A 24,804-nucleotide genomic window follows, 5' to 3' on the forward strand; every position below is an offset into this window, starting at 1 on the left:
TGAGCGCGGACGGACTCGGCAGCCGGATCCTGGAGACGCTTGGCAAGGGCCTGGAGGTGAGGGCCTGCGGCGGCAGCTGGCGGGCGGGAGCCGGGGGAGCGTGCGGGCGGACCCCAACCTGACGGGTCTCTCCTCCTGCAGATCATGGGCGCTCTGCTGAGCGGCGGCCAGGGCGCCCCAGAGCCGGCGCTACCGCAGCCCCAGCCCGAGCCCGCGGCGCCTGGGGGCCCTGAAAGACCCCGGCCTGAGCCAGGCCCCTGGGGGCCGCTGGACGACGTGCGTTTCCTCATCGCCTGTACCTCCTGGTACTGATTTGCCACGCTGGTCGCCGCCTCCTGTCCTTAGAGCCGCCTGTCTCTCGTGACCCGGTGTCTCACACCTCCTGCCCGCCCTGCTCTCCCCCCTCGTCCCCCCTCCTCCCCCTGCAACTAGGAAAGTTGCCTAGGAGAGTTGTAGAGGTCATGGGGTACTAGAGGATACCACGGGTCCGACTGGCCTTCGGCCCTCCCAGCATTCCCAGCTCGGTTGCGTCTCAGTCTGCACACAAACCACCTCAGGCCTGCGTGCTCGCCCTCACCTCACAGCTTCCCCAACTGCCTGATAATGACATCCCAAACCAGGCCAGGGCCCCCGGTAACACGCGATCAAGGCTGCTGACATGACCTCGCGTTTGTCTCTTATTGCTGTCTTGTGCTTTTGCGCTCTACTCCTTGACTTTGGAGGAGACCTTGCTGTGTTGACCCTCCCTTGGCTTTGGCAGAGAGCCAGTGGGGATTGCTGAACCCTAGGGACATTGCCCCTACCCCATCCCTGCATCCCAGTGAGGTATTATTAGGCTGTATTTATGGTTTTTCAGGGCCAGCCTTTTGGAGGGGCTGGAATCCTGGACCTGGGGATGACATGCATTGGGGCAGGGCCCCCTCTACCAGCTTAAGGCCACACTAAGAATCTTTGTTCCCACATCCCAGGAAAATGACACATTCTGTATTTTAGTTTTATTTAGAAATGATTTAAAAAACATTATACAAAGGCTGATCAGTTTAAAATGTGACTGACACTGAAATGCTGTGATGTTCCCCAGACAGAGGGGAAGCTAGGCTCTGGGGCCCCAGTGCTTGGCCCCTCTGTCTGTCTGCTGTGTCCTGGGGTGACGGACAAACAGATGACCACAAGGCAGGAGAACCCAAGATTGAAAGCCTCCAGGCCGAGCCCTCTCTGGGCCTGGCTCCGCATCCCTCACATCTGCAGTCTGGGCTGCCTGCCTCCATCTCCTGCTCTTTCTTAGCTGGCCTCAGTAGTACCAGGAGCCAACAGGGAGGCTGGGGGTCCTAGAGCTTTCAAGAAGTGAGAGCACCAACCTGAGGAGTGGAAGGGAAAGGGGGTAAAGGAGGCCAGGAAAAGATGAATAAAAGAGACACTTCTGATCTCATCCTGGATCCTACAGGGGTCCAGGCCCAGCCAGCCCAGTAAATGGCCAGGGTAAGTAACAGCCTCTCCGTGCTTCATTGGAGGGCACGATGAGAGTTACCCTCAGCCTCCTGGGGGAGTTTGATGTGAATGGACAGATGTGAGCTAATAAAGTGCTTTGCAAAGTATAAAACACTGTACAAACCTATGAATCACTAATATCTTTGCAGTTGTTCCCCACCCGCCCCAGGGAACCCGCCCTTGGCCAAAATGAGAAAAAACAGAAGGATAATGACAGGGAGCACAGTGGGCCCATTTTGATACCTCTGGGACAACAGAGATTTTGCTTGAGATAGCTCCCAGGGCAGCAGAATATCCCTGTCTATGACAGGTTAAGTCAACCCCAAGTCTAGAGGCCATGGGGTAGGGACATAACCCAGCTAGGCTCAGAGGATAGGGGTGGCATCTGAGACCCTGCCAGCACCCTGAAGACCCAAACTTCTTGGCTTTGGCAGAGAGCCAGTGGGGATTGCTGAACCCATTGGTCTCACCTAACGTTCCTCAGTGACAAGTAGGGTTGCTTTTACTGGGCTGGAGTGAGGCAAGCTGAGCCCTAGAAATCTTTCCACAGAGTGAAAGGTGGGCCCAAGAAGGGTCGGAAAAGCCCCTAGATTTGGGGCTGCTACCATTTGGAGGTGCCCTTTTCCAAAGAGCAATATAGGAAGATGGGCCCTGTGAGCTGGCTCGACAAGGACCAAGCTCAAGGTGTAAGTGATGTTTCTGGGCTGAGACATTGAGTCAACTTCAGGCTCTGAGCACTTCTGAAGGCTGCCCTGGGCTCCTTACCCCAAGGCCCTAAGATTGTTGGCCTGGAGCCAGTTCTTCATCTAACTAGTCAGGCTGAGCTTGCAAGGTGTAAGCCCATAGGCTGGAGCAGGACTGGGGCATGGGGCATTTGGAAGAGGGTAAAAGATGATGGGGCTTAGTGAAGGACAGTCACAAACTCAGATTGGCTTCCAGAAATGGGGTTAGCTCCTGTTCCAGGCCTTTTTGTTTCATAAACAGGGCTCAGCTCCTGGGCTGTCTGGGTACTAGGGTAACCTTAGCAGCACCTTGGTCCTTATCACCTGGGAGAGGGCCTATCAAGCTGGCCTCATCGCCAAGACAGTCACTTCTAATTCACCTAAAGCCTCAAGCAGCCTTTGCAGAATGGGACTTTAAACATTAGTGACAGGACATTTAAATATTCATACGTGACAGCTGGGTCCTTGTCAGACCCAGCTGGGCCACAGCCCTGCCTGCAGCATGTGACCATAAATCCTGGGTCTCAGAGGAGACCTTGATGTGTGGAGCAGGTTTCCTGAGGAATCTGCTGTGTGCCAGCAGGGGAAACCCAGGCTTGTTGCCCAGCAGGGGTCCTGTAGCTTTGGAGGATAGTGAGGTGGGGGTAGGGGGACATCTGACCAGCAGGTGTTGGCAAAGAGGGGGCCAGGACTGGTGACATCTCTCAGGTGGAACTGAGCACTAGTGCTTGCTTCCCACAGAAGGTGCTGGGTCCAGCCAGGATGGGAGCTGTGATGCCTCATGGACACCACAGGCTGCAATGACCACAGGGTCCAGCCAGGATGGGAGCTGTGATGCCTCATGGACAACACAGGCTGCAGTGACCACAGAGCTTCCTCCTGGCATGGTCCTTGCCTCCTGGTGGGGCCTGGTCTATCCCCATGAGGTGGGGACAGTTAACCCAGGACAGAAGACTGGCAGCTGTGTGCCAGAGACCCACCCTAGGGCACAGCGCCATCACTCCCTGGCCCACGCTCAGCCTAGGCCAATGCACCCACCACTTCAGCTGCACGATCCCTGGCCTAGGGCCCTGCTGGCCTGGTAGGCAGTGGCCAGAGCTGCCCTTAGACCCTGGTGAGGAAGGGTCTGACCGGCTAGACTGAGTGGACAGAGAGGACTCTGAGCTGCTCATACCCATTCCTGGACTGGCCGCTTATAGTACGTGACAGGTTGAGGGCCTGCCTTGTTCTTGAACTGGAAGATGGTGTAGACCAGCACCAGGATGCAGAGGGACAGGATGCAGGGGATGACCACAGCCACAGCATTCACAGAGCCTGGCACGTCATTGATGGTCACCATGATGTCCACATCATCCTGGGGCAGCCGCCGCTCCTTGCGCCGCTCCACTTCCTTCTGGTTGCAGCCCATCCAGTCACGCAGGATATTGCGCGGGTAGCCTGGCTCCACACTCAGTTTCTGGTTGTCAAACTTCCAGTAGTCACGGCCCTTGTAGAAGTAGGTGTAATCTGTAGAAAAATGGCCCAGCATCACCACCCCCAGGCCCTTCCTGGCACCACTGTGGGTCAGTGAGAGCTCTGGCAGCATAGACAAAGGACACCTCTCCCTGGAATAGTGTTAGAGCGCTTGGGCTTGTGGGGAGAACAGTGTGTGACACACTTGTCAGTAGGGTGGCTGGGTCATGGACTGTTACCTGCACAGGTGCGAACAGGGGCACCCAGAGCCTGAGCAGCCCACCAAGGCATATTAAAGCTGCTGGGAAGCACTGGAGTGGCAGGGGGAGGCTTTAAGTAGAATCGGTACATTCAGTTTTTATAGCTCCCAGATAGGGCCTCCTTAGCTCTGTCATCCTATGCCCACATTCCTCCCCACCCTCCGTGTGGGTCAGATCAAGCCCCCCAACTTGGGCTTGGTTAGCACTGTCTCTCACTAGGGCCTCAGTCCAGTTCCTGTCTGAGAGAATGGAAGTAGGAAGCAAGATTTCTCCTGTTTACAGCAGACAAGCAGCACCTTGTTACAGTTATCATGGATTTTTTTTTTTTTTGACTTGGCACAGATTACTTTGCATCACAGATGCAGGCAGGGTCACTGGGACCCTGCTGGGGGAGGGGCCAGCCACCCCCAAGGCTTCTGGCAACAGCCTTAGCAGTCCAGCCAGTCACAGATGCAACACAACTCGCTCAGATTCTATTGGCTGACCCCTCACCCTGGCTGGAACTTTCATTGGCCAAAGTCCTTGAAGTCACCTGTCTCCAAGGCTCCTTAAAGAGCAAGACCACATGTATAAAACACCAGATACACAGGAAAGCCACCAAATAGCAGCTCTACCCCAGTGTCCATTAGCTTTCCTAACCAGAGTTGTGTCTCTTTGGAGAGCCCTTCCCATAGAACCCTCAGGGTGGCCCCTGTCTCTAATTGTTCTCACAGCATTTCTTTCCTTAATAGTAGTTGTTGCCACCTTATTTGTCTTCTGCCTTCAGGAGCTAAGGAGTAGTTGCAAGTTTTATTCCTTGTTCTGTTCCCAGTCCTCCCACACAACCTCGTTCTTAGTAATCAGTCTGGAGTGAATGAATGGCTGCACTGTTCCAAAGGAACTAAAATACCCACAAGATGACCATGATGATGGTGGTGGTGGGAGTTACAACTGTGGTTTGGGCTGTGCATTAGGCATTTGTTTCAGTGCTTGCCATACATATCTGATTTAGGTTGGGCAAGTGCCACAAGGAAGGTGCCATTATTATGCTCACTTTACTGATGAGGAAACCGAGACACTCGAGTGATTTGCCCAAACTCAGCCAGTGGTGGCAGTGGAGCCTGAAGCCAGTGGTTTGCCTCTAGAGTCTGCGCTTGTCGGGTCAGTGGAGCTGCATTCAGCATTCATGAGTACCCACTCTGCACTTGGTAAGACCCTCTCAACAAGCTCTGAGTCTGGTGGGGAGAGAGGCTGTGAACTTTGGATAGCAGCCACGGTGGAGCTCAGGAAACACCCAGAATGTAAAAAAGACCTCGCTCCATCTTCCTGCCCTTAAACTCCGTGGAAAGCACCTTTGAACCCCAATCCAAACCATTTGATAACTTGATGAATCCCTAAATAGACCTACGGATTTGAGAAATGCTGCAAAATCTATTTACGAAAACGTCTCAACTGTGACTTAGAGAATGACGTTATGAGCATGTGTAGACAGGAGGGTCTGTTGTCTTTGCTCCCTTGTGGTGTGTCTCAGACTTCGGTGCCCTGAGAATATGACCGTGAGAACCACAAAAAATCAGCCCCCACCCTCACCAGCCATGTATTACTTACATCCTTCCTTGCTGATGAAGGCTCCCTGGGGAGCCTGGGGGATGCCTTTCCACACAGTGATGGGCTTGGGGTAGCCAGGGTCCGTGGCCCGCCGTTCTTCGCTGTAACGCCAGTACCGCTCCCCTTTGAAGAAGTAGGTCTTACCCACAGGTTCCCAGCGCAGAGCTGTGTCGATACCTTCTCGGGGAAGACAGCTCCCCAGCTCCCCCAGGCTGTGGGGGTATCCAGGTTCTACTGTCACCTCCTTAAACACCCAGTATTTGTCACCTGTGACCAACAGACGCCTAGGGTCAGCCTTCCCCAGTTACTCATCTCCCAGAACTGAAATCATTGATACCGTCAGTGTAAGGGGGAAACGGAGCCCTCCCTCAGTGGGAGACTGATCCCCCTGGGCCCAGATAAGAACTTGGGGAGCAAAGCCAGAAGCCAGTCACAGAGCCTGGGCAGCTCTCCCATGCTGCTCAGGCTGTACATCTGTCTGCCTCAGAGGGTTCCCCAGTAAAAGTCCACATCACCTTTGATTCTCTCTTCTCAGTATTCTGCTTCTTACAAGCTTTTAATCTTCCAGCTTTCTCAAGACTGCATCTCACCGATGGACCTTGGAGACATCACCTTCCTCCACTCTACCAGTGGTCTGAGAAATGGCCTCACTTCCTCTGCCCTACCAGTTGCCACCTACCCTCTGGCTCACCATAGCTCAGAAACATTCAATGAATTTCCAGAGTTGACCTAATGGATCAAGACTACATTCTGGCTTGAAAACCAAGGCTCCTTAGGACACTTCCCAAACTACCTTTTTGGGCCACTTCCACACAGCTCTCCAGTGAGGGGCCCAGTTGCTATTAGGTGGGTCCTCTAAGCCCTTAGAATGTGGGTGCCCACCTTTTACCCATACTGTGCTTCTTAGAATGGTTTCTGTATTTCTCACTCTCTGTGTCTTTCCCTTCCAGGACCTGGCCCAAGTCAAAATCATCAGAGTGAAACAGCGTAGCACAGGGTGAGCATGCCTTTCGAGTTAGCTGCCTCCCCCTCCCTGATCTGTCCAGCCTGTGTGACCTTCTCCCTTGGGGCTCTTATAGAAATGACAGGTTGGCCTCCCACAGAGCGCTGGAGGGTGGCTCTCTCTATATGGGCGAGGTGTCTCCTTGCCAACCTGGGCACATACTGGCCCTCAGCAATCACTCCTTGGCTTGACTTTGTACCACCTGCAGAGATCTATCTTGTTTGAGATCAGTATCTCTGTTAGGGCTAGATAGGCCCTGGGAGGGCATTTACCTCCCACCCCACCTCTTCTAATATATAGATGGAAGGAAGAAAAGTGGCCTAGAGAAGGGCAGGGGGCCCCTCTTTGCATAGGCCACATTACCTTTGAAGAAGACAAATCTTCCGTCGGCCCTTTCGTAGGCTGCATCTATGCGGGCAGGCAGGCCCTTCCAGAACTGCTCAATCTGCATGGGGTAGCCCTCCTGCACCCTGTTATTGCGCAGGCGCCAGAACCAGCGGTCCTGGGTTGGGGGAGAGAGGTGAAAGAAGAGAGACAGAAGTATGGTAGGCCCTGCCTCTGTACCCAGTGATCTCAGTCCTGGGACTGTGGGCCCCAGCAACCCAACCTTTCCTCTTAACTCAAACTTGCAACCCTCCTGTGAAATCTGTCAGCTCCTTTCAAAGCCTTGTGAAGAAAATAGGAGTAACTCTTAACTCCATTTCTGTAAGCCTCTGATGACTAATTGCAGAGGGGCCATAAGAGAGAGAGCCAGACTCTGTAGGACTGGGGAGGGAAGAAAGCCTGGAGCTGAAGGGATGACCCCATGTGGCTTGAAGTGGCCACATGAGGGCAGCAGAGAGTCACTGACTTCAATCAGGACACTCCCAGGGCTGGTGGGCAGTATAGTATGCTCCTTGGGCCTAGGCAGAGTCCTCATGGCTGGTTCCACCCAGCAGGGCCACGACAGCAGGGAGCAAGCCGCAGGAATTTCCACAAGACCTGGGGGTGAATTTGAGGCTCCTTCATATAGCTGCTTGCATATGGGCAAAGAACTAAAGCACTTCACTTGTAAATGGCGGCAATAATGGGGGTTCAGATGGGAGATTATAGACAAAGTGCCTGTAACAGTTTGAGACACACAGTCAACACTGAATAAACAGCAGCTCAATAGGACACATGTAGTGAAAGCTTCCTCTTCAAACTGGTGCTTTGTTCCACGGTGGCCTGTGGCTGGTAACCAGCCCGGGCAAGGCCCCTAGCGCCCAGGACCTCCATTTCCTTATGTCTAAATGCTGCTGAAAGAACCCAGAGTGGCCTGAGAAAGTTCAGTTGGGGAACCAGGGTGTAGAAGAATAAATGTGATTTGTGAAAGATGGTACAAAAACTAGAAAATGTTTCTAAAAGGTGTTTTACAAAGCACATAGACCATCCAATGTTTTAAACTCATTCTGACTCTCACGATCCTTGTTAAGTACATCTGAGCCGTATAGTCTAATGGAGCCCAGCAACTTTCTAGAGCCACTCAGTAAGGCAGGACTGGGCTGACACTTGTTGCCTAATTCTTGCTCAGTGCTCAAAGTTTGGTGGGAGAGATCTAGGAGGGAAGTGGCCAGCCGTCTTTAACCCTACCAGTGTGATGGAGACATGTGCCCAGGTCTCCTTTTTGCCCCTGGGGAGGTGTGGAGTCACCTATCTTCTCCCCTCCTGCCTGGAAACAAGTCCATTCACTCCACAACACCTGGAAGAGACCTGTGTCCTAGCCGCTGAGCCAGCTTGCTTCCAGGTCCCACAGGAGGCCCAATCCAAGAACTTTCTCTACCTCTGTGATAGGGGAAGGGTTGGGAGGGGACCATTTTGGTGGTGCCAGTTTAGTGGTCCTACCTTGAACACAAACATCTCTCCCCGGAAGAGGGCCACTGTGTTGAAGTTGCCATCACAGATGTTGGGTTTGGCGCCTGGTGTAGATGGCCGGTCCCCGAGGGGTGGCCGAGGGGGCCTGGGCTGGCGCTCATGCTTCCTCTCTGAGGGCGAGTGGATCCTGCGGACGGGGAGCGTGGGGAGAGGCCTTGTGGGCTCCAGGGGCTCAGCTGGGGGTCCTGGAGAAAGGGGCTGCATCTTAGAGAGGGTCGGCTGGCACCTGCCTCTCACTGCTGTCACCTTACACACCTGGCAATTCTGAGACAACGCAATCATCCTCCAGCCTCTCTTTTCCCCTCTTCCCATTTTTTACTTCCCCAATCTTTGAGAAAGTAGCCATCAGATGGGAACTCTTCACCCCAAACTGAATCTTCTCTCACTTCTGTTACAAGAGAGTACACGTCCCTCCTTGGGCTCGGTATCCCCTGCCCTCTTTGTTGACTCCATGCACGCTGGCCCCACTCACGCACACCCCTTTATTCTTCATTACGTTCAAATACAGGCTCTGTCACTGTCACCGATGGCCCCAGTTGCCAAATCCAGTGGCTTTTCTTCTACCTCATGGAGTGCCCGAGTTCCCTTCTCTTCTGGTTTTTGTTTCTATGTTAGTGTTCTTCTCACTTGGGTTGCATATAAGGATTATATGGGGATCTTTTAAAACTCTGGATGCTCATTGGCACCCAGATCAATTAAAACCAAATTGATGAAGGCTGGTATGGTCTTTTTTTTTTGGAAACCCCAAAGTGATTCCAATGGACAGCCACATTGAGAATCATTTCCCTAAGTGATCTCATCCAAGATGGTCATCCAAGGCCCTCTGGGTTGGGGCTGTCTAATCAGATCCATGATAATGAAGATGTCCTATATCTGCATTGCCCAGTGCAGTAGCCTCTAGCCACATGTGATTATTGGGCTCTTGAAATGATTAATACTTGCTAGTGTCATAGAGTAACTAAAATTTTAATTATATTTCATTCTAATTCATGTAAATTTCACTTTCAATAGCCACACATGGCTAATGGCTACTGTGTTGGACAAGAGAGATCTCAAATCAGTATCCCAACCCATATCTCTGAACTGGTAATCCTATTACTCCACAATTATAAAAGCCAGAAATCTTGGTGTCATCCTTGACCCCAACACTGTGTCTAGTCTATCAGCAAATCTGTCCATTCTACTTTTGAGTTACCCTCTAGTCCCCACCATCCCTGTCTGGTCCTCGACTCCTTCATCTGTAGAGATTCTACTCATGCCCCACAGTGCTCGTTGGAGTCACCACTTCTGTGAGACGTCAGGCCTCTCTAACCTTTGACTTTGGGGGCTTGTGCTGTGTGTGGATTTGCATTTGCTCAAGTAAACTGGCCTTTTGACTAGAAGGAGGAAATCACATGTTAGTATGAACAGAGAACTGGGAGGGAGGCTTGGTCACAGGCCTCTCATGTCTTCTCAAGATATCCTCCTGGCTTCTTATCTTGTTTCAGAAAAGAAGAAATGATACTCATCACATTATATCAGCATTACTGGGGCAGATGTTTGATTCACTAGGCTAGAAGTGGGGCCCTTTGAGAACCATGAGAGGGAGGTGTATGAAGTAGTTTGGGGCAAAAAAAGAGGGAGGGAGTGGGCCTCTGCTCACTTCTGTCCCTCCCAGTCACAGCTTAGACCCTCCCCTAGGTGTGATATGGGGGAGGGAGACTTGATCCCTTTGATCAAGTGAAAACATCAGAACCTCTAAAGGTCAGACAATGGTCAGAGACTGGGCAGCTGGTTGGTGGATGACAGTGCTCTCCCTGCACCCCTGCCTCCCCACTCCCCACTGGCAGGCAATCACAGCCCAGCCCTTGAGGAAGGAGCAGCGACTCCTTTCCCCTTGCCACACACCGTAGATCTTCTGGATGCCCTGGAGATCATCCTGAGGCAGCTTGAAGTTGTGCGTCTCCATGTACTGGTAGAAGGGCGCCATGATGGCGCTGGGGTCATTGGAGTGCTCCAGCCCCAGCGCATGGCCCAACTCATGCACAGCCACCAGGAAGAGGTCATTCCCTGTGAAGGAGGAGATGGGAGGTGCCCAGGCACCCACTTAGGTTTCAGTCAGCGAATCCATTCCTTCAGCAAACACCAAACTTATGTACTTTGTGTCAGGCCCCCTTGTACAGGACTTGTGGACAACCAGAGGCAATCCCTTCCTTCAAGAGTGCTCCTTATTGTGGGAGATACAGAGAAACAAAGTAAGTGAAACTAGTGCTCTGGGTGCTTTAATAGCTGTCTCTAAGGGTCGAGTAAGGATTCTGAGCAGGGAAGTCATTTAAACGTGAGGTAAAATGTTCAGGGCAAGCTCCATAAGGGTGAAGCTTAAGGTGAGTCTTGCAAGATAAGAAGTTAGTGAAGAGAAGCCGTCTAGTGGGTAGGAGGGGAAAAGGGGTGGGGGCGGCCTTCCTGGCAGAGGGAATGCTATAAATAAGATCCAGGGACAAACAGTTTCATTCCACTTGGCTATGGAACAGTGTAAAGGGAGGGCCTGAGAGAAGTGAGGTCAGCCAGGCTGGCAAGCAGGGCTCTGTGATGCCAGGCAGAGGCATTTGGATTGGCTTCTTGGCCAGTGGGGGGTTTAAGCAGGAGTGGGGGGGTGGTAACAGGAGGACATCACTGGCTGCAAGTGGAGGGAGGATTAGAGGGGTAATGAGACAAGAGGCAGGGGGACCAGTGGGGTCAGTTCAGACCCAGGTGCCAGGGTGCAGAGAAATGCAAAGGGCCTGAGCTGCCAAGGCGGTGCAAGCGTGGACAAGCAAGCAAGCCCCAGGCGGGAGGGGAGGGGCAGGCAGGCGGTCAGCTCAAGGAGACCCAGGGCCGAGCCAGGCTCAGGCGGTGGGGCAGCTAGCTCCCAGTCCAACAGGACCTGGTTCCCAAGAGAAGTGAGCTAGGGCCAAGATCAAGGCAGTAATTCAATTGCAAGTGAAAACAACAAGGTGCCAGTGCTGAAAGTGGGTGTGGGACCCAGAGTGAAGCTGAGGCAGGAGCATGGCACAGAGGACCTATCTCCTTCACTTCAGTTTGCCCCCACCAGTTTTTGTGAACTTGGCACAAGCCTGTTTCCTTATTTGTAAAAGGGGGGAAATCACCTAACTCACAGGGTAGTGGAGGACTGAATAAGATAAGTGTAAGAGGCATGGTTGGTACCATGCATCAAACACCAGCTCGGTGTCCAGGACAAGTCCACTGACCAGAAAGGAAGCACAGGTCAGAGTGTTCCCTCAGCCAGGTCCTCTGAGAACCAACACCCCTGAGCTACTAGAACAGTTTTGGGACAGGGCAAGGCCTGAATTGGGGGGATTAAGTTGCCCCAGTTTTGGGAAAGAATGCCAAGGGACAGGGAGTATCAGCAATCCTGACTCCTGTCTATCCAGTTAGACTTCTGCTGCCTTGACCTCTGGCATCTGAATGCCCTCAAGAACTGCCTGTATGACCCAGCTCTAAGGCACATTGAAAGCCCATTTCTGCCACTTTGAAGTGCTGGTGAGACTACCAGGAGCCCAGGAGATGGTCAGGAGTCCTAGAATCCCACTTTGGCTCTAGTGTCCCTAAAGAAAACAAAATTCCCTGCCCTCATTGAGGCAAGGGCCCTGTGAGGGATCAGATGGGGCTGGGAGTGGTCTCTGGCCATACTGACTAAGATTCTTGGGAAGAGCCCCATGGGACAGGTCCTGATACCACCGGTGTCTTCAGTGAAGGTGGGATGGATAAGATCAGTGCAGGTTGGCCAAAAGCCTGGGGCTGGCCTTCTGCTAGGGCAGGGCAAGCTGGCATACGGAGGCCAGGCCACCTCCAGTTCCTTCCTCAGGTCCTTGTCCCTTTGGCAGCAGGGAAGGGTGAGCTCATCTCTGAGCTCCATCCCAAAGAAAAGCCACTGCTAAAGCCAGCAGAAGGCAGCTCTGCTTCCTGGGGTCCAGCTCTGGCTCTGCTCCGGGCTGGCTTTTAGACCAGGGACAAGCTGTTCGGGTCTGTTTCTTGACCAGTCTCTCCCTCTGGGGTGGCCTTAGGGATCTCAGCTGGGAAATAGGGAGCAAGGTTCTGAACACCTGATAAGACTAAATCTTTGAGTTTAGCCAGAGTCCGTTACTGTGTTAGTTTCTTTACCCCAGTCTCTGCAGAGAGCAGGAGTAGGCCCTAGAATAAGAGAGGCCAACAGGCATAGATGATCTGGGGAGCTGCAGAGCACCCCAAGAGACCTGTTCCATGGGGCCTGCTTGGGTGGGGGAAAAGAGAGAGGAGTAGGGGAACTCCAGGGAACTTGGGAAGGGACAGAGAAGACCCCAGAACTTTACAGGTGGGAGACTATTAGGGTCTTCACTCCCTGAGACAGTGAAAGGCAGGGAAGCAGAGTGCTAAGAGGTACAGTCCTGGGAGCCAGACTGCCATGATTCAGCTTGGCCATCACGTCCCACCACTGTGACATTTTAACTCTCTGCCTCTGTAAAATGAAAGGAATAATGTACCTTCATCACAAGAATGGGGCGAAGATTAACATGGCCGGTGTGTAAAGTGCCCATACTGCCTCCTGACACAGAGCCATCAGTATCCGCAGCACACAGCATAGCCAACTGTGTGAGAGTTGGGAAACTTTCTCAACAGGAATGTTTCCACCACACCCCCAGCAGTCTACTCGGCTACTCAAGTCTCCACTTCATTTTCTTTTCTTAGCACATGCAGATTTGGTGAGCCCCATCTCATTTACTCAGTGCCCCAGAAGAGACCCTCTCTCCCTTTCCCTTTTCCTTTGCCAGTGCTGTCCCCTGCACTTGGAATAGCCTTGCTCCTCCAAAGTTCAGCTCAATGCACAGCATGCAGGAGGATCCATGGCATAAGTACTTCCTCCTCAGCAGTTGCCCAGAGTTTGTCTGGGCTATCTTCATGGCATTGACTCTTCTCCACCCTCCATTGTCGCCTCTAGCCCACTCTCATCTGCCTCAGGACCGTGAGCTCCTTGAGGGCAAACTTTGTGCTTGACAGGGCTAGGTGGCAGCTGCCAACTCTTTCAGTATTTTCCAGGCGTGGTCCTTGGCCAACCTGCAGCAGAACCACCAGGGATGAGTTAAGAATTCAGAGTCCTGGCTGAATACCTGGCTCTGCCCAGTACTGACTGTGTGAATTTCTGAGCCACTCAACTTTACTTTCCTCTTCTGTAAAATGGAGATTAGGAAATCTGCCTAGTCCAGCTGGGAAGCAAGGGGTGGGGAGGGCCCCATAATTGTGGAAGGGCTGTCCCCGGGGATGGGCTGGTCTCATGACTCTTCCTGTCTTGTCACCTCCCTGGGCTGGGCTCCTGCCCCGGCAGAGCTTAGTGAATTCTGCTGACTTCACTGCTTGACTCATTTGAAAGAGGAGGACAGAAGGTGCCTGGAGGCAGCCTCAGAAGCTGTCTTAAAGGTGGGGCAGCCAGGCTGCCCTTCACACAGACTCCGCACTTGAGGTAGAGAATCAGGGCAGCCTTTGAAACACAGGTAGGGATGGGGGTTAGGAGTTTGGGGCCAGGTAGACTTGCTTTTTTTAAGTTGTGCGGATGAATGCTGTGACTGGTTGAAGCTGACACATCTGAACCACACACTCAAGCTAACATCATTGAAAGTGGGGCAAGCTGCAGCATATGTGTTTCCAGTGATGCAAGAGGGAGGATTAGCACCACCCAGGGAGTATTCTTGCCAAAAAGGTGAACCTGAATCCAGTTGAATGTTAGACATAATCACCAGGATTCAGGAACTCTGGAGAAGACTCATGTTAAAAGTGAACCTAAATCTAGTCAAGTAAAATGATTCTGCTCTTTAACAAATTAGGGGGTGAGAGAGTGAAGGAAAGCGAGGTGACTGTATCAGTGAAAAGGTCCATAAAAGACATGTCAGCCACGTAGGATATGTGGATGTTGTTTGGCTCTCAATGCAAGTGAAAATCTAAGGAATTATGAAACGAAAAAGTCAGTATAAAATGGAAAAAGCACAACTGTAAAAGACATTTTTGAGGTAATTTGCAAGTAAACGAAAACACAGAGCTTAGTGGTATACTTTAAGAAATGATTATGAATTTATTTGGGCTTGGTAATGATTTTGTGATGGTGTTAAAAATAACGTGTTGGAGATATGTAGTGAAGTGTTTGTGGTGAAATGATAATATGCCTGGGATTTTTTTTTTTTAAAGACATTAGTCAAAAAATAAAAGTGGAGGAGGGTAGAGGAAATAGGCACGGCACAAAGTTGATCATGGCTGAAGATGGGTCCCTGCTTTTGTGAGTTTGAAATTTTCCGTAAAGGAAATGTAGAATAGAAAAGAAAGTCAACAAACAAGACATTCCCAGGAGGTTCTGTTCATTCCCTCCCTGAGTTTTTGTGGAAATTTGACAAGATAATACGCAGGTGCTCAATAAATGTTGGTTCCTTTTCTCTTTCCAAAAGCTGCGCTAGGGAAGTTCACTGCATTCCAGTTTGACAGCGGGAGGGTTGTTGCTGTGGTTATGAACTGTAGTGGTGATGTTCACACTTGGCTTTCCAGAGCACTGGAAAGTACTGATTCTTGTCCAAAGGAGGCATTAAACACTGGGATTTCTAAAAGAATTGGCATTCATTCATCAGGTGAGGGCAGGACACGCTGGAGGGTGCTGGTGGTGCCTAGTTCCTTCCCACACATACCACCAGAAGTTCTTGGGATTTGGAGAGAGGTCTGCAACAGTAGGAGTGGTTGCGGGCAGTGCCATTTCTCAGAACAGGGCAGGGGAGGGCAGAAAAATGGACATATCCTCCCAGTGCCTTCTCTGGGCAGCACATTAAAAAAATGTTTTTCCCTGTCAGGGCCATAACTAAAATCTTATCAGCTGACAGTGCCTGGCACATTGCAGGGGCTCTGAAATGTTAGTTCTGTTCTCCTTACACTTTATCAGTGAGCACAGAAAGCCATTCATTGACACTGATCCAAGAATAAGAATGAGATAAAGAAAGTCAGAGAACACATCGAGACAGAGGAAATGGAGTTTGATAGGAAAGAGGACAAAATTTGGAAGAAGGCAGGACAAAGAGAAATTTAGTTTCATAACTTTGCTTTTGCTGAGCGTTGGCCAAAGCACTTCCTGATCTACCCTTTGGCATGTAAACTAAGAGCTGGGGGGGTCTTTGATCCAAGCAGTGAAATGAAATGTTCTTAGGGAGGTGTCCCCCATTGACCGACCCAGACACATCTTCCAGGAAATGGGCTGGTAAGTCTGTCCTCAGCCAGAAGCATTGCCAAGGAAAAAGAATTACTAGTGTGTCCGAAACCTTAAGAATTAGAGCCAGGGAAGAATCTAGGAACCCATATTAATAAGAAGAAGCTTACTTGATTTTTATGGCCAGGCAAATTAGGGAAATTAGGGATTAAGACAGTGTTTTTCAAGGTGATAGAATACCTGCTTCAGAATCACCCGGGGAATTTATTAAATGAAGTGCAGATTCCCAGCCTAACCCCAGGACCAGAACAGCAAGAGGTTAGGGGCCTAGAACCTAGAACCTGCATTCTTCAAAAAGTTTCTAGGTGATTTTGTGTATCCAGAAGTTTGAGAGCATGAAGGCTTAGCATGGTGACTGAGAGTATGGGCTCTGGAGTGATCAGCCTGCATTCAAAGCCTTATTTCACCATTCACCAAAGATGGGACCTTAGGATGGTTACTTCATGTTTTTCTATACTTCAGGTTTACCTGAAGGGGGTGATAATAATATATACATTTTACATAGTTTGTGGATAACACTTGATGTAGGCCTTGAATACTAACATACTAATTATTATTGATTATAATCTAAAACAGAACAAAATAGAATCCTCTGTTCCTTTCTCCTCTACATTCCCACAGCATCTTGGTTTTTCTGCTACATCCTTTAGTACAGTCTACCTTGTGACAGGGCTACTTATGTACATATCTCTCTCCCCACTCCACTCTGGATTTTCAGAGGGCCAGAGACCATGTATTTAAAAAAAAAAACATGTCTGGACTGTGCATCATGTTGCATTAGAGTTGGAAATGACCTTAGAGGTCACTTGATCTAATCTCTCCTTTTACAGATTAACAGGCTGAGGGTGCACGACTTGACCCAGTCACCTTGCCAGGTGATTAAGCTACAGTTTGAGTCCAATACTGCCACCTATCAGTCATGCCATTTGTGCTCCAAGTTCTTCATCCTGAAAATGTTAATGATGCACACTTGCCTTCTAACTAAGCAAGGACCTTGTGAATAAATATGGATGAGAAACTCCTATAACAGGAAGGGTATTGTTACTACTACTGCACAGTGTTGCCTCTGGTTCCGTATACTACTCATTGAATTACAGTGGCAAAGAGCAAGTTATCAAGGAAGCTAGAGTAATCATGGGGCCTGGCCTGTTATTTGTCCATAACGTTGACATAAGCAGAGAGCTAGTTATATAATCCCCTTTGAAGCCTTGGTGATGTGAGCCTATACTTTCAGACCCCACTTTCACCTTTAGTGTCTTTTGGTCCCTTTTCTCCAGCTTCTGACTTACTGTTTTATCTTCTTACTCATGGCCTACTCCCTTCCTTCTGAGGCAGGGCCTTTACTGAGTGTTCAAACTCATCTCCATGGCTCTGGCCCTAGTGGGTCAAGTGTAGGATATTATCACTCTCGTATTAGATTCCTAGTTCCTGGGCAAGAAACTCTAGAAACCAGGAAATCCACTTATGGTATCCTCCAAGCTCATCCTTAGGGCTTCTTTCCTTGACCACTGAGTTACCCAGGACTGACCCCCTGTTCCCTCATGGTCTTACCATCATGGTTGGCATTTCCTAGTGTCCACGGCTCATCTGAGTCAAAGTGAGTGTCTCCTCCAATCCCCGGGCCAGGGAAGTAGGCATGGGCCAGGAATCCTCCTTCCCCATCAAATGGGGAGCTGTCGCCATGGAAACCAGAAGCAAAGAAGATCATGATGTCAGCCTCCTTCCGGTCACTTTTGATCTCATGGTATGGCACTTCTTCAAAGGTCAGTGGGGTCACTTTCTGCCACACATCAAAAGCCTGGCGAATAGCTTTTCTTGTGTCCAGCTCACCCACCTTTGGGGTATAGTTGTGAATGCTGGTGAGAGAGGGGAGGATCGTTAGGGAGGAACAGATAGATAGAGCTATCAGAGACCAGATGGTCCAGTGACCCTCAAATTGGAACCTCTAGAATTCTGCTTAGGTATCCCCAAGGGTTATAGAAGAATCTTAGAAGGCAAGGCCTAGGGTCCCCACTCTGCCTCAGTTAAGAGTGGCTTTGCTTTAATTACTTTTTATATTTTATCTCTGACAAAATTTGTGTTGAGTATAGGATTCTACTGCAACTTGTAGAAAAAAATTAAGTTGGTGGACATCATTTTCTAAAGTGTAAGTTTTTCTCCTAATATATAAAATATATATACTTATTAAAAAGCTGTAAAAGTATTTAAACAGGAAGAGTTTACGTGAAGCATTCTTTATAAAAATCTTTGACAACAACAACTGCTGGTATTGGTGGTAAAGGGAGGGATCTGACTGAATCAGTTATAAATTGAGCCATGAAGGGGCGCTGTATTCATGCTGCATGATTGTCCACATGGACATCATGGGTGCCCATGAGCATCTAGAGCAAGGAATTCATTCTGTAGGTAAGGAAACTAGAGATCAGAGAGACTGGTGGCAGGAGTTAAGGTGAGGGTTGAGTGAGAAGCCAGTTCTTCTTTCTCTTGAGCCATGTTACCTCTTCAAGAGACACTAAGAGAGTCTATTCAGTTTCTAAACCAGATTCTTCAGTTTCCCTCTTCTCAGCTTTCTGAGTAAATCATCTAGATTCTATAGTTCATCAGCAAGAGAGTCCTTAGTTCATTAGTAAGGCTCTCCATCTTAAATCCTACCCTTCCACACAGGGCACCCATATGCGATAGATCCACCTTCCCTTGAAAGGTGCCAGCCAAAGCCCACTGGAGCCTGCACCATGCCCTACCCTTGCTCTAGACCTGCTGTAAACTCAATGTCTGAATCTGCTGTGATGGGTTTCATTAACTCTGCTCTTGGTTGCTGGTCTGACTTGGAGACTGATTCTGCTCTATCTTTCAGTTTCCATAGGCTTGGTACTTCTCAAGAAACAACCAGACCTTCATATTTGGAGGCTTGAGTGGTGTCCAGCTGGTTAAATGGGGAAGGGATCCAGATCTGAGGAAATTGGGTTTGCCTAGCAGTGATAGGATAAATTCAGCCTGGTTCTTTATCATAACTGAAAGTTACTCATCCTACTTTTTGAAACTGAAAACCACAGGGATTTAAACAAAACACAATTGAAGAGGCCCCAAAGGACCAAGTAAACCTCAAGTGGGAGACAGCCAGCATCTGGAAGCCACAGGACAGAGTCATAGGCTATCAGTACATAGCTAGTCCTCACACTAATCAGTTATACCTACAGTATGAGTCTCTGAAACTCAGAAAGAAAAGTGAGGGTGGATCCAAAGCCAGGGTGGGAAGAGCAAAGAGATTCAAACCACCTGTAGGTGATGTGTTTTTGCCTCCACTTCTGTCCAGTCAGGGCATAGCGCTTGTTTCTCCTCCTGCGGCTCAAGTGAGGATGATCAGGGACACCACACCGGGGTTTCTTCATCCACCTGGGCAGAGAGAAGACACACACATATGCTGTGGTCACTGAACTCTCTTGGAGAGAATTGAAGAGTCCCCAGCCCTAGACTAAATGGCAATGTGCATCTTCTACCTAGATTCTAGGACTCTGACTCTAGTGGGTTGCCCACCAGAAACACAATTGACTCATTCATTCATTCATCCACGCATCCATTTACTTAACCAGAGTTGAATATGAAGAAACATTGCTGCTTAGAGACTGGGAGTGAGAAGATATGGGCTTGAAGTTCCAGCTCCATTGATCCTTAGAGGAGACTAAGCAAATGACTGATTCAATTTGAGCCTCAGTTTCCTCATCTGCAACTGACAATTTTATTTCTCACTGTTCTTAGCTGGTAGTGAGCCTGCCTCGAAGGAGGAAGTCTATATGGAAATGTTCTGTAAATGTAATTAGATCACATTACTGCCTGACTTAAACCCTCCAATGACTCCTCCAGGCACCTTGAATAAAATGCAGACTCTACACCTTGGCCCACAGTGTCCTGAGTGGTGTAGTCCCTGCCTACTTGTTCTCCAGGTATCTTTACTTCTTCCCCTCATATGCCTGCTCCAGTCACAGTCACCTTCTTGCTATTCTTTGCACAAGCTAAAATTATTCAACTTTAGGATTTTTTGCATTTACTGTGCCCTCTGCTTACAATGCTGCTCTTCTGCACGTGGTTTGTTCCCTATGTCATTAAGATCTCTGCTCAAATTTCACTACGTCAAAGAGGACTTCCTGTGCACTCTATTTAAAAGCCTCCCCTTCCTCATCCCACTGCTATTTGTCCTGCTTAATTTTTCTGCATAGCATTTATTTTCCCTGAAGTTACATATTTGCTTTCTTGCTTGTTCTGTATCTCTTCCACTGATTTTAAGTTTCTTGAGTACAGGAACCTTGCCTGTATACCCAGCTTTGGCATGCTGCTTGACATAGAAGATGCTCAGTAATTATTTGTTGAATGAGTGAATGAATGAGAACTATTCAATACTAGAATGGCTTAGCTTGGAAGGCAGCAAATCCCCTTTCACTATAGGTGATACAACTAGCTGTGGGACTGGGAACATAATTCTCCACAACACTTATTACACTGTAATGTGATTTTAGTTCTATTTAGACTGTTACCTCTAATAGATGATAAATCCTCTGAGGTCAGGAACTACATTATATTCATCATTGTGTCTCCAGGAGCTACCCCAGTGCTGTGACTGAGTAAATTTGTTGTCAAATTAAGTTACTTTAGGGAACAACAAATGTGGGACATCATCTGTGATTTTAAAAAAAGGTGTTAGGAGAAGAGATTTAAAGAGCATGGCCAACTGAGTCCCAGGCCATGCTGGCGCTTTCTGTGCTGGTGCTGGCCTGGTGACCAAGTAGGCCAACCGTTGCTGAGTTGCTAAAAGGGGAAGCAGCCTGACGTGTGCAGTTGTTGGAAGTAGGTGCTATCGGTAATAGGCAGAAAAGGAAACACTTGAACCAAATATTAAAAATTGCTTGAGGGACTTCATCAGCTCTTACATTTGTTCCACACTGGCTAGATTGTCCCAAACTCAGAAATCAAAAGCATAAAAGACATAATAATAAAAACAACAGCTCAACATTCATATCAACATTGTGAATTTTCAGTATTCGCTTTCTTTTTTCAAGAGGTTTGGTTTTCCAAAAACTGTGAGATAACTAGAAATTATTAATATGTATTCCCATTTTTTTACAGATGAAAGAAAAGATATACAGGTCAATTAAGAAGTTTAAAGAATATAACAAACTGTAAGGTCGGATTGGAAATTAGTTGAGTGAATGAAGGGGCTGTTTTTTAAAGACTTATTTTTATTTATTTATGCATGTAAGAACTAAGGTGTAGGCCAAAGATATGTGTTGAGAGCATTCATCAGAGAAAGACTGGGAAGCAGAAGAGGCAGATCCACTGAAATACACTGCTGAGGGGAGCAGTGGGTGAGATAGGAGAGGTCTGCTGTGCCATGTGGGTCAGCTTCCTGGCTGGGGATTGAACTCCTTCTAAGGCAGTGTCTGTGATAGCTGATAGCTTAATAGTGCTGACTTAACCCCTGTGCTCCCAGGGAGGCCTTAAAGGGACTATTAACCGATGCAATTTAACAAAGGAAGGGACTTTTATTTTTCCCTTCTGTGTTTAGTACAAGGTTGGGCTAGCGGAACTATGTTTGTCAAATAAATAAATGAATGAATAACTAATTTCCCAAGGTAGACACTCAAAACTTGTATGTTAAATTGCCAGTTTAACTTCCTTTCACTGCGAATCCCTGGAAAGAGAACCTGAAGCCATTTCTGCTGCAGCAAGGCTGACCACTGAATGCTGGAGGTCTAGGCAGAGAGGGGCAGCAACTGCCAAGGTCAGAGAGTGGGAGCTAAAGCAAGGGTCTCTAAGTCTACCCAAGCAGCCTCCCCATTCAGGTCTGGTATTGTATGAGCCCCTCCATCATATCATAGGAGCAGTCAAATGTGTAATCTCAGAAATTTTGCTTTGCTTTCAAACAGCATTCCTCCACCTTCCCACGAAGAGATGGGGACAGAACTGTAATTGGGAAATGCCACCCCCTCCCTCAGATTGTTCCTTCTGCCGCCTCCTCTTGCCATCCACCTGCCACTCTCTGAACCCTGTCCAAGAGCCCTGGGGCTTTCTGGAATGGAGTAAAATCCAAGGCCAGGTGGTGCCTCAGCAGAGCCACCAGAACTGCCGCCCCAGGACTGCACAGAGCCCTCAAAATAACCTCTTTGCAAAGCCATTGGGCGCTCTGTAGCCCGCTCTTTTGTGAAGCCACAGGGCCTGGGACTCTATTGTCCTTACAAAGAGCAGTAACATGTATTATCTCAGAATTTTACTGTCCACAGCCAGAATGGGAACTCTTGGGACAGAATGTTATGGTCATAAAATGCCAATCTAACCAAATTTTAAAAGCTTAGAATAATGAAATCTAAAATTTGAGAGTTATAACCCAATACTTGCAAGTGAATAAGCTGAGGTTCAGAGAGATAATTGTCTAAAGGAGTGACTCACCCAAGGGGTGGATTGATCCATGATCCACAGTGGGGTGGATTTCCTTTTCCTCCACCCACCAACTGCCTCCCATCCTTCCCTGGGCCCACTCCTCCTACCACTAGAGCTGAGAATTCCACCCCTCACCACCACCTTAGGGAACTCACTCCAGTTTCTTCCTGTGCCTTCCTGGCAGTAATGGCTGTTCGTAGCAGCTTTAGTGACGTTCAAAGCTCTATCTTAAACATGCTCAGCTCTCATCTTAAACAAAAGTTCATCCTTCTGGCTATCATTTATTTCTTCTTCCTTTTACTCTCAGGTTCCTTCAAAGTCTTCCCTATACTTGTCATCTCTCGCCCTCCCATCCCCTTTTCCCCACTGCAATCTGACTTTGTCTGCACCATTCTGCTGAGACTACAATGGCCTCTTGGTGCTTAAACTCAGGTACTTTTCAGGCTCCTGTTTGATTGTTCTATGGCAGCTGACCCCACTGACTTACCTTTACTCCCCCAAACTACCCCACCAAGACACGGCAACCCCAGGGTTCCTTCACTTTCCTGGCTGCTCCTTCTCAGCTTGCTTTGGCAGGCTCTAGCCCCAGCACTACTGCTCCTCTTTCTATTCTCTCTCAGTTATCAGACCATCCTCAGGCCCTGGCATTTGATTATTACCTCATACGTATTTCCCTGAAACTCATTGCTTTCTTCTGAGTTCTAGACTAGTGTAGATGGTGTGTCTTTTACTAAATGGTGAGCCTCTGGAGGGCAGGGATCATAGGGTTAAGCATGACACCTGGCAACTGGGCATTCAGCAAATGTTGGCTAAATGGACAAGGTGGAATAAGAGTTACAACTCATTATCATTCAAGAGTGATCTGTGTCAAGTAAGAGGGGACATGGAATATAGGGGGGCGACTCAGAACCACACATTATTGGGGTCAGAGGAGATTTAAGACCATCTATAACCAAACCCCTCATTGTGCTGAGAAGGAAACTGAGGCCCAGAAGAGTTAAGAGACTTGTCCATGGTCACACAGTTTATGCAAGTTTAATGCAGAGCACATCCCCAGCTCACATAGGAATATCCCCTCCCAGGATGACAGTGTAGTAGTAAAAGATAAGAAGGTAGGATGGACATGGTGTATACATGAGGATATGACAAATGTGAACCCCAGTGTAAGTCTGGAAAGGTCAAAGGCACAGTGTCCTATGAAAATCTTACTCGATTGTTGTCTGATCCAACACACCGGTGACTGGGATCCCGTAAAACTGCTGCATAGTGGAGACTGCTGACTGTAAGGCCTTCCCTGAGTGCAACGCAGATGCCCGCGAATCATAGGGTAGCAGATAGCCATATGATTTTAACCAGTTCTGAAAGACACGTGAAAGAAAAGGATGCATTATGCTGGAGAATGCGCTCTTCTATTGGGCAGAGGTCTGCCCTTGAAACTAGGGATCATTTGACCCAGGGGACTCATGAACTTCTGTTGTTATTTCTTCCTCCTTTACTCCCTTCTGCAGACACTGTCAAATTAATCTCCAGAAAACACAGTTCTTGTTGGCTTCCTCCCCCACTACAAACCTTTCATAGGATCTCTACTGTCTTCAATCGAAAGATTAAATTTGCATTCAAGGCTTCCCACTATCCTGCCTCTTTACTCATCTATTCAGTGGTTTCCACTGACATCTGACTAGACATCCAAGAGCACAAGGACAGTGTATTCTCTGGATTCCGGCGTCCTGTTAAAGTGCTGTGCCACCCAGCAATCCCTGAGGACTAAAGTCAGAGTCTGATGAAGAATTGTGTTGTAGAATATTTGTTGGCATGATGCTGTATGCAATACTTATTGTCAATCCCTCAGAAAATGCAGGCCATTATAAGTAAACATAAAGAAAGAAAAATCAGTAAAACAGTGTATTATTTGGACACATAAATATATGCATAGAAAAAAGCCTAGAAGGGCACACATACAGGATAACAGTATGAATGTAAGAGAAATCTCCTTTCTAGGAAATACTGAAGTCTTTATGTTTCCGTAAGGGTACTTGATGTCTGCAACTTTTTCTTAAAAGGCTACAAAAACATTAGTATGTGTAAATATATTTAAATATATATAATGTTTATGAATATAAAATGTGTATGTAATATGCATTGTATATATATCCACATATATGGAGAGAGGTACAAGAGAGAGAAGGAAAAAACAAATATAATGTTAACAGTAGTTAACAACAGTTAACAAAAATAAGTTAATAAATGTAGTAAATGTAAAATGTTGACAGTCGAAAAGCCCAGTGAAAAATAGTCAGGAATTCTTTGTCCTATTCTTGAAAACTTTTCTACAAGTCTGGAGTGATGCCAAAATTTTTTTAAACCTATAATAGTTTATTTTTACATCATTTGTGCCTTTTTCCATTTCAGTTGGATGCTGACTTTTTTTTTTTTTTTTTAAAGATTTATTTATTTGTGCATACAGAACTGGGGTACAGGCCAGAGGCTCAGGGGCGGTGAGAGGCTTCACCAGAGACAGAGTGGGGAACAGAACAGGCAGATCAACGAAGTACACTGCTGAGGGGAGCAGCGGGCGGGTCAGGAGAGGTCTGCCACGCCATGTGGTCTCCTCCGGGGCAGGCGGGAATCGAACTCATGCGGAAGCGGCTTTAGATTCTCAGTGCTGTGCTTTAACCCGCTGCGCCACCAGGGAGGGCCTGGATGCTGACTTTTTTTTAGTGA

The 24,804-nt window shown here is 48.4% G+C and overlaps 1 protein-coding gene and 1 long non-coding RNA gene across 2 annotated transcripts; one reads left to right on the plus strand and one right to left on the minus strand.

The window, feature by feature from the left end:
* Nucleotides 1-150: 150 nt before the first annotated feature.
* MMP24 (matrix metallopeptidase 24 (membrane-inserted)) lies at nt 151-23,438 on the minus strand. Its single transcript, XM_004687253.2, has 8 exons — nt 23,293-23,438; nt 18,931-19,047; nt 17,206-17,510; nt 10,293-10,454; nt 8,376-8,590; nt 6,876-7,014; nt 5,510-5,776; nt 151-3,716 (listed from the first exon to the last, which is right to left on the minus strand). The coding sequence occupies exons 1-8, from the start codon at nt 23,346-23,348 to the stop codon at nt 3,379-3,381; spliced, it is 1,599 nt and encodes a 532-aa protein (XP_004687310.1). The 5' UTR covers nt 23,349-23,438; the 3' UTR covers nt 151-3,378.
* Nucleotides 4,271-6,797, plus strand: LOC105853962. Its single transcript, XR_001145702.1, has 3 exons — nt 4,271-5,109; nt 6,078-6,355; nt 6,460-6,797. It is a non-coding gene; the product is annotated as an uncharacterized LOC105853962 (long non-coding RNA).
* Nucleotides 23,439-24,804: the final 1,366 nt, after the last annotated feature.

This window comes from Condylura cristata, unplaced genomic scaffold (assembly GCF_000260355.1).
Source record: "Condylura cristata isolate star-nosed mole 26May11 unplaced genomic scaffold, ConCri1.0 scaffold00022, whole genome shotgun sequence".
NCBI classification, from domain to species: domain Eukaryota; kingdom Metazoa; phylum Chordata; class Mammalia; order Eulipotyphla; family Talpidae; genus Condylura; species Condylura cristata.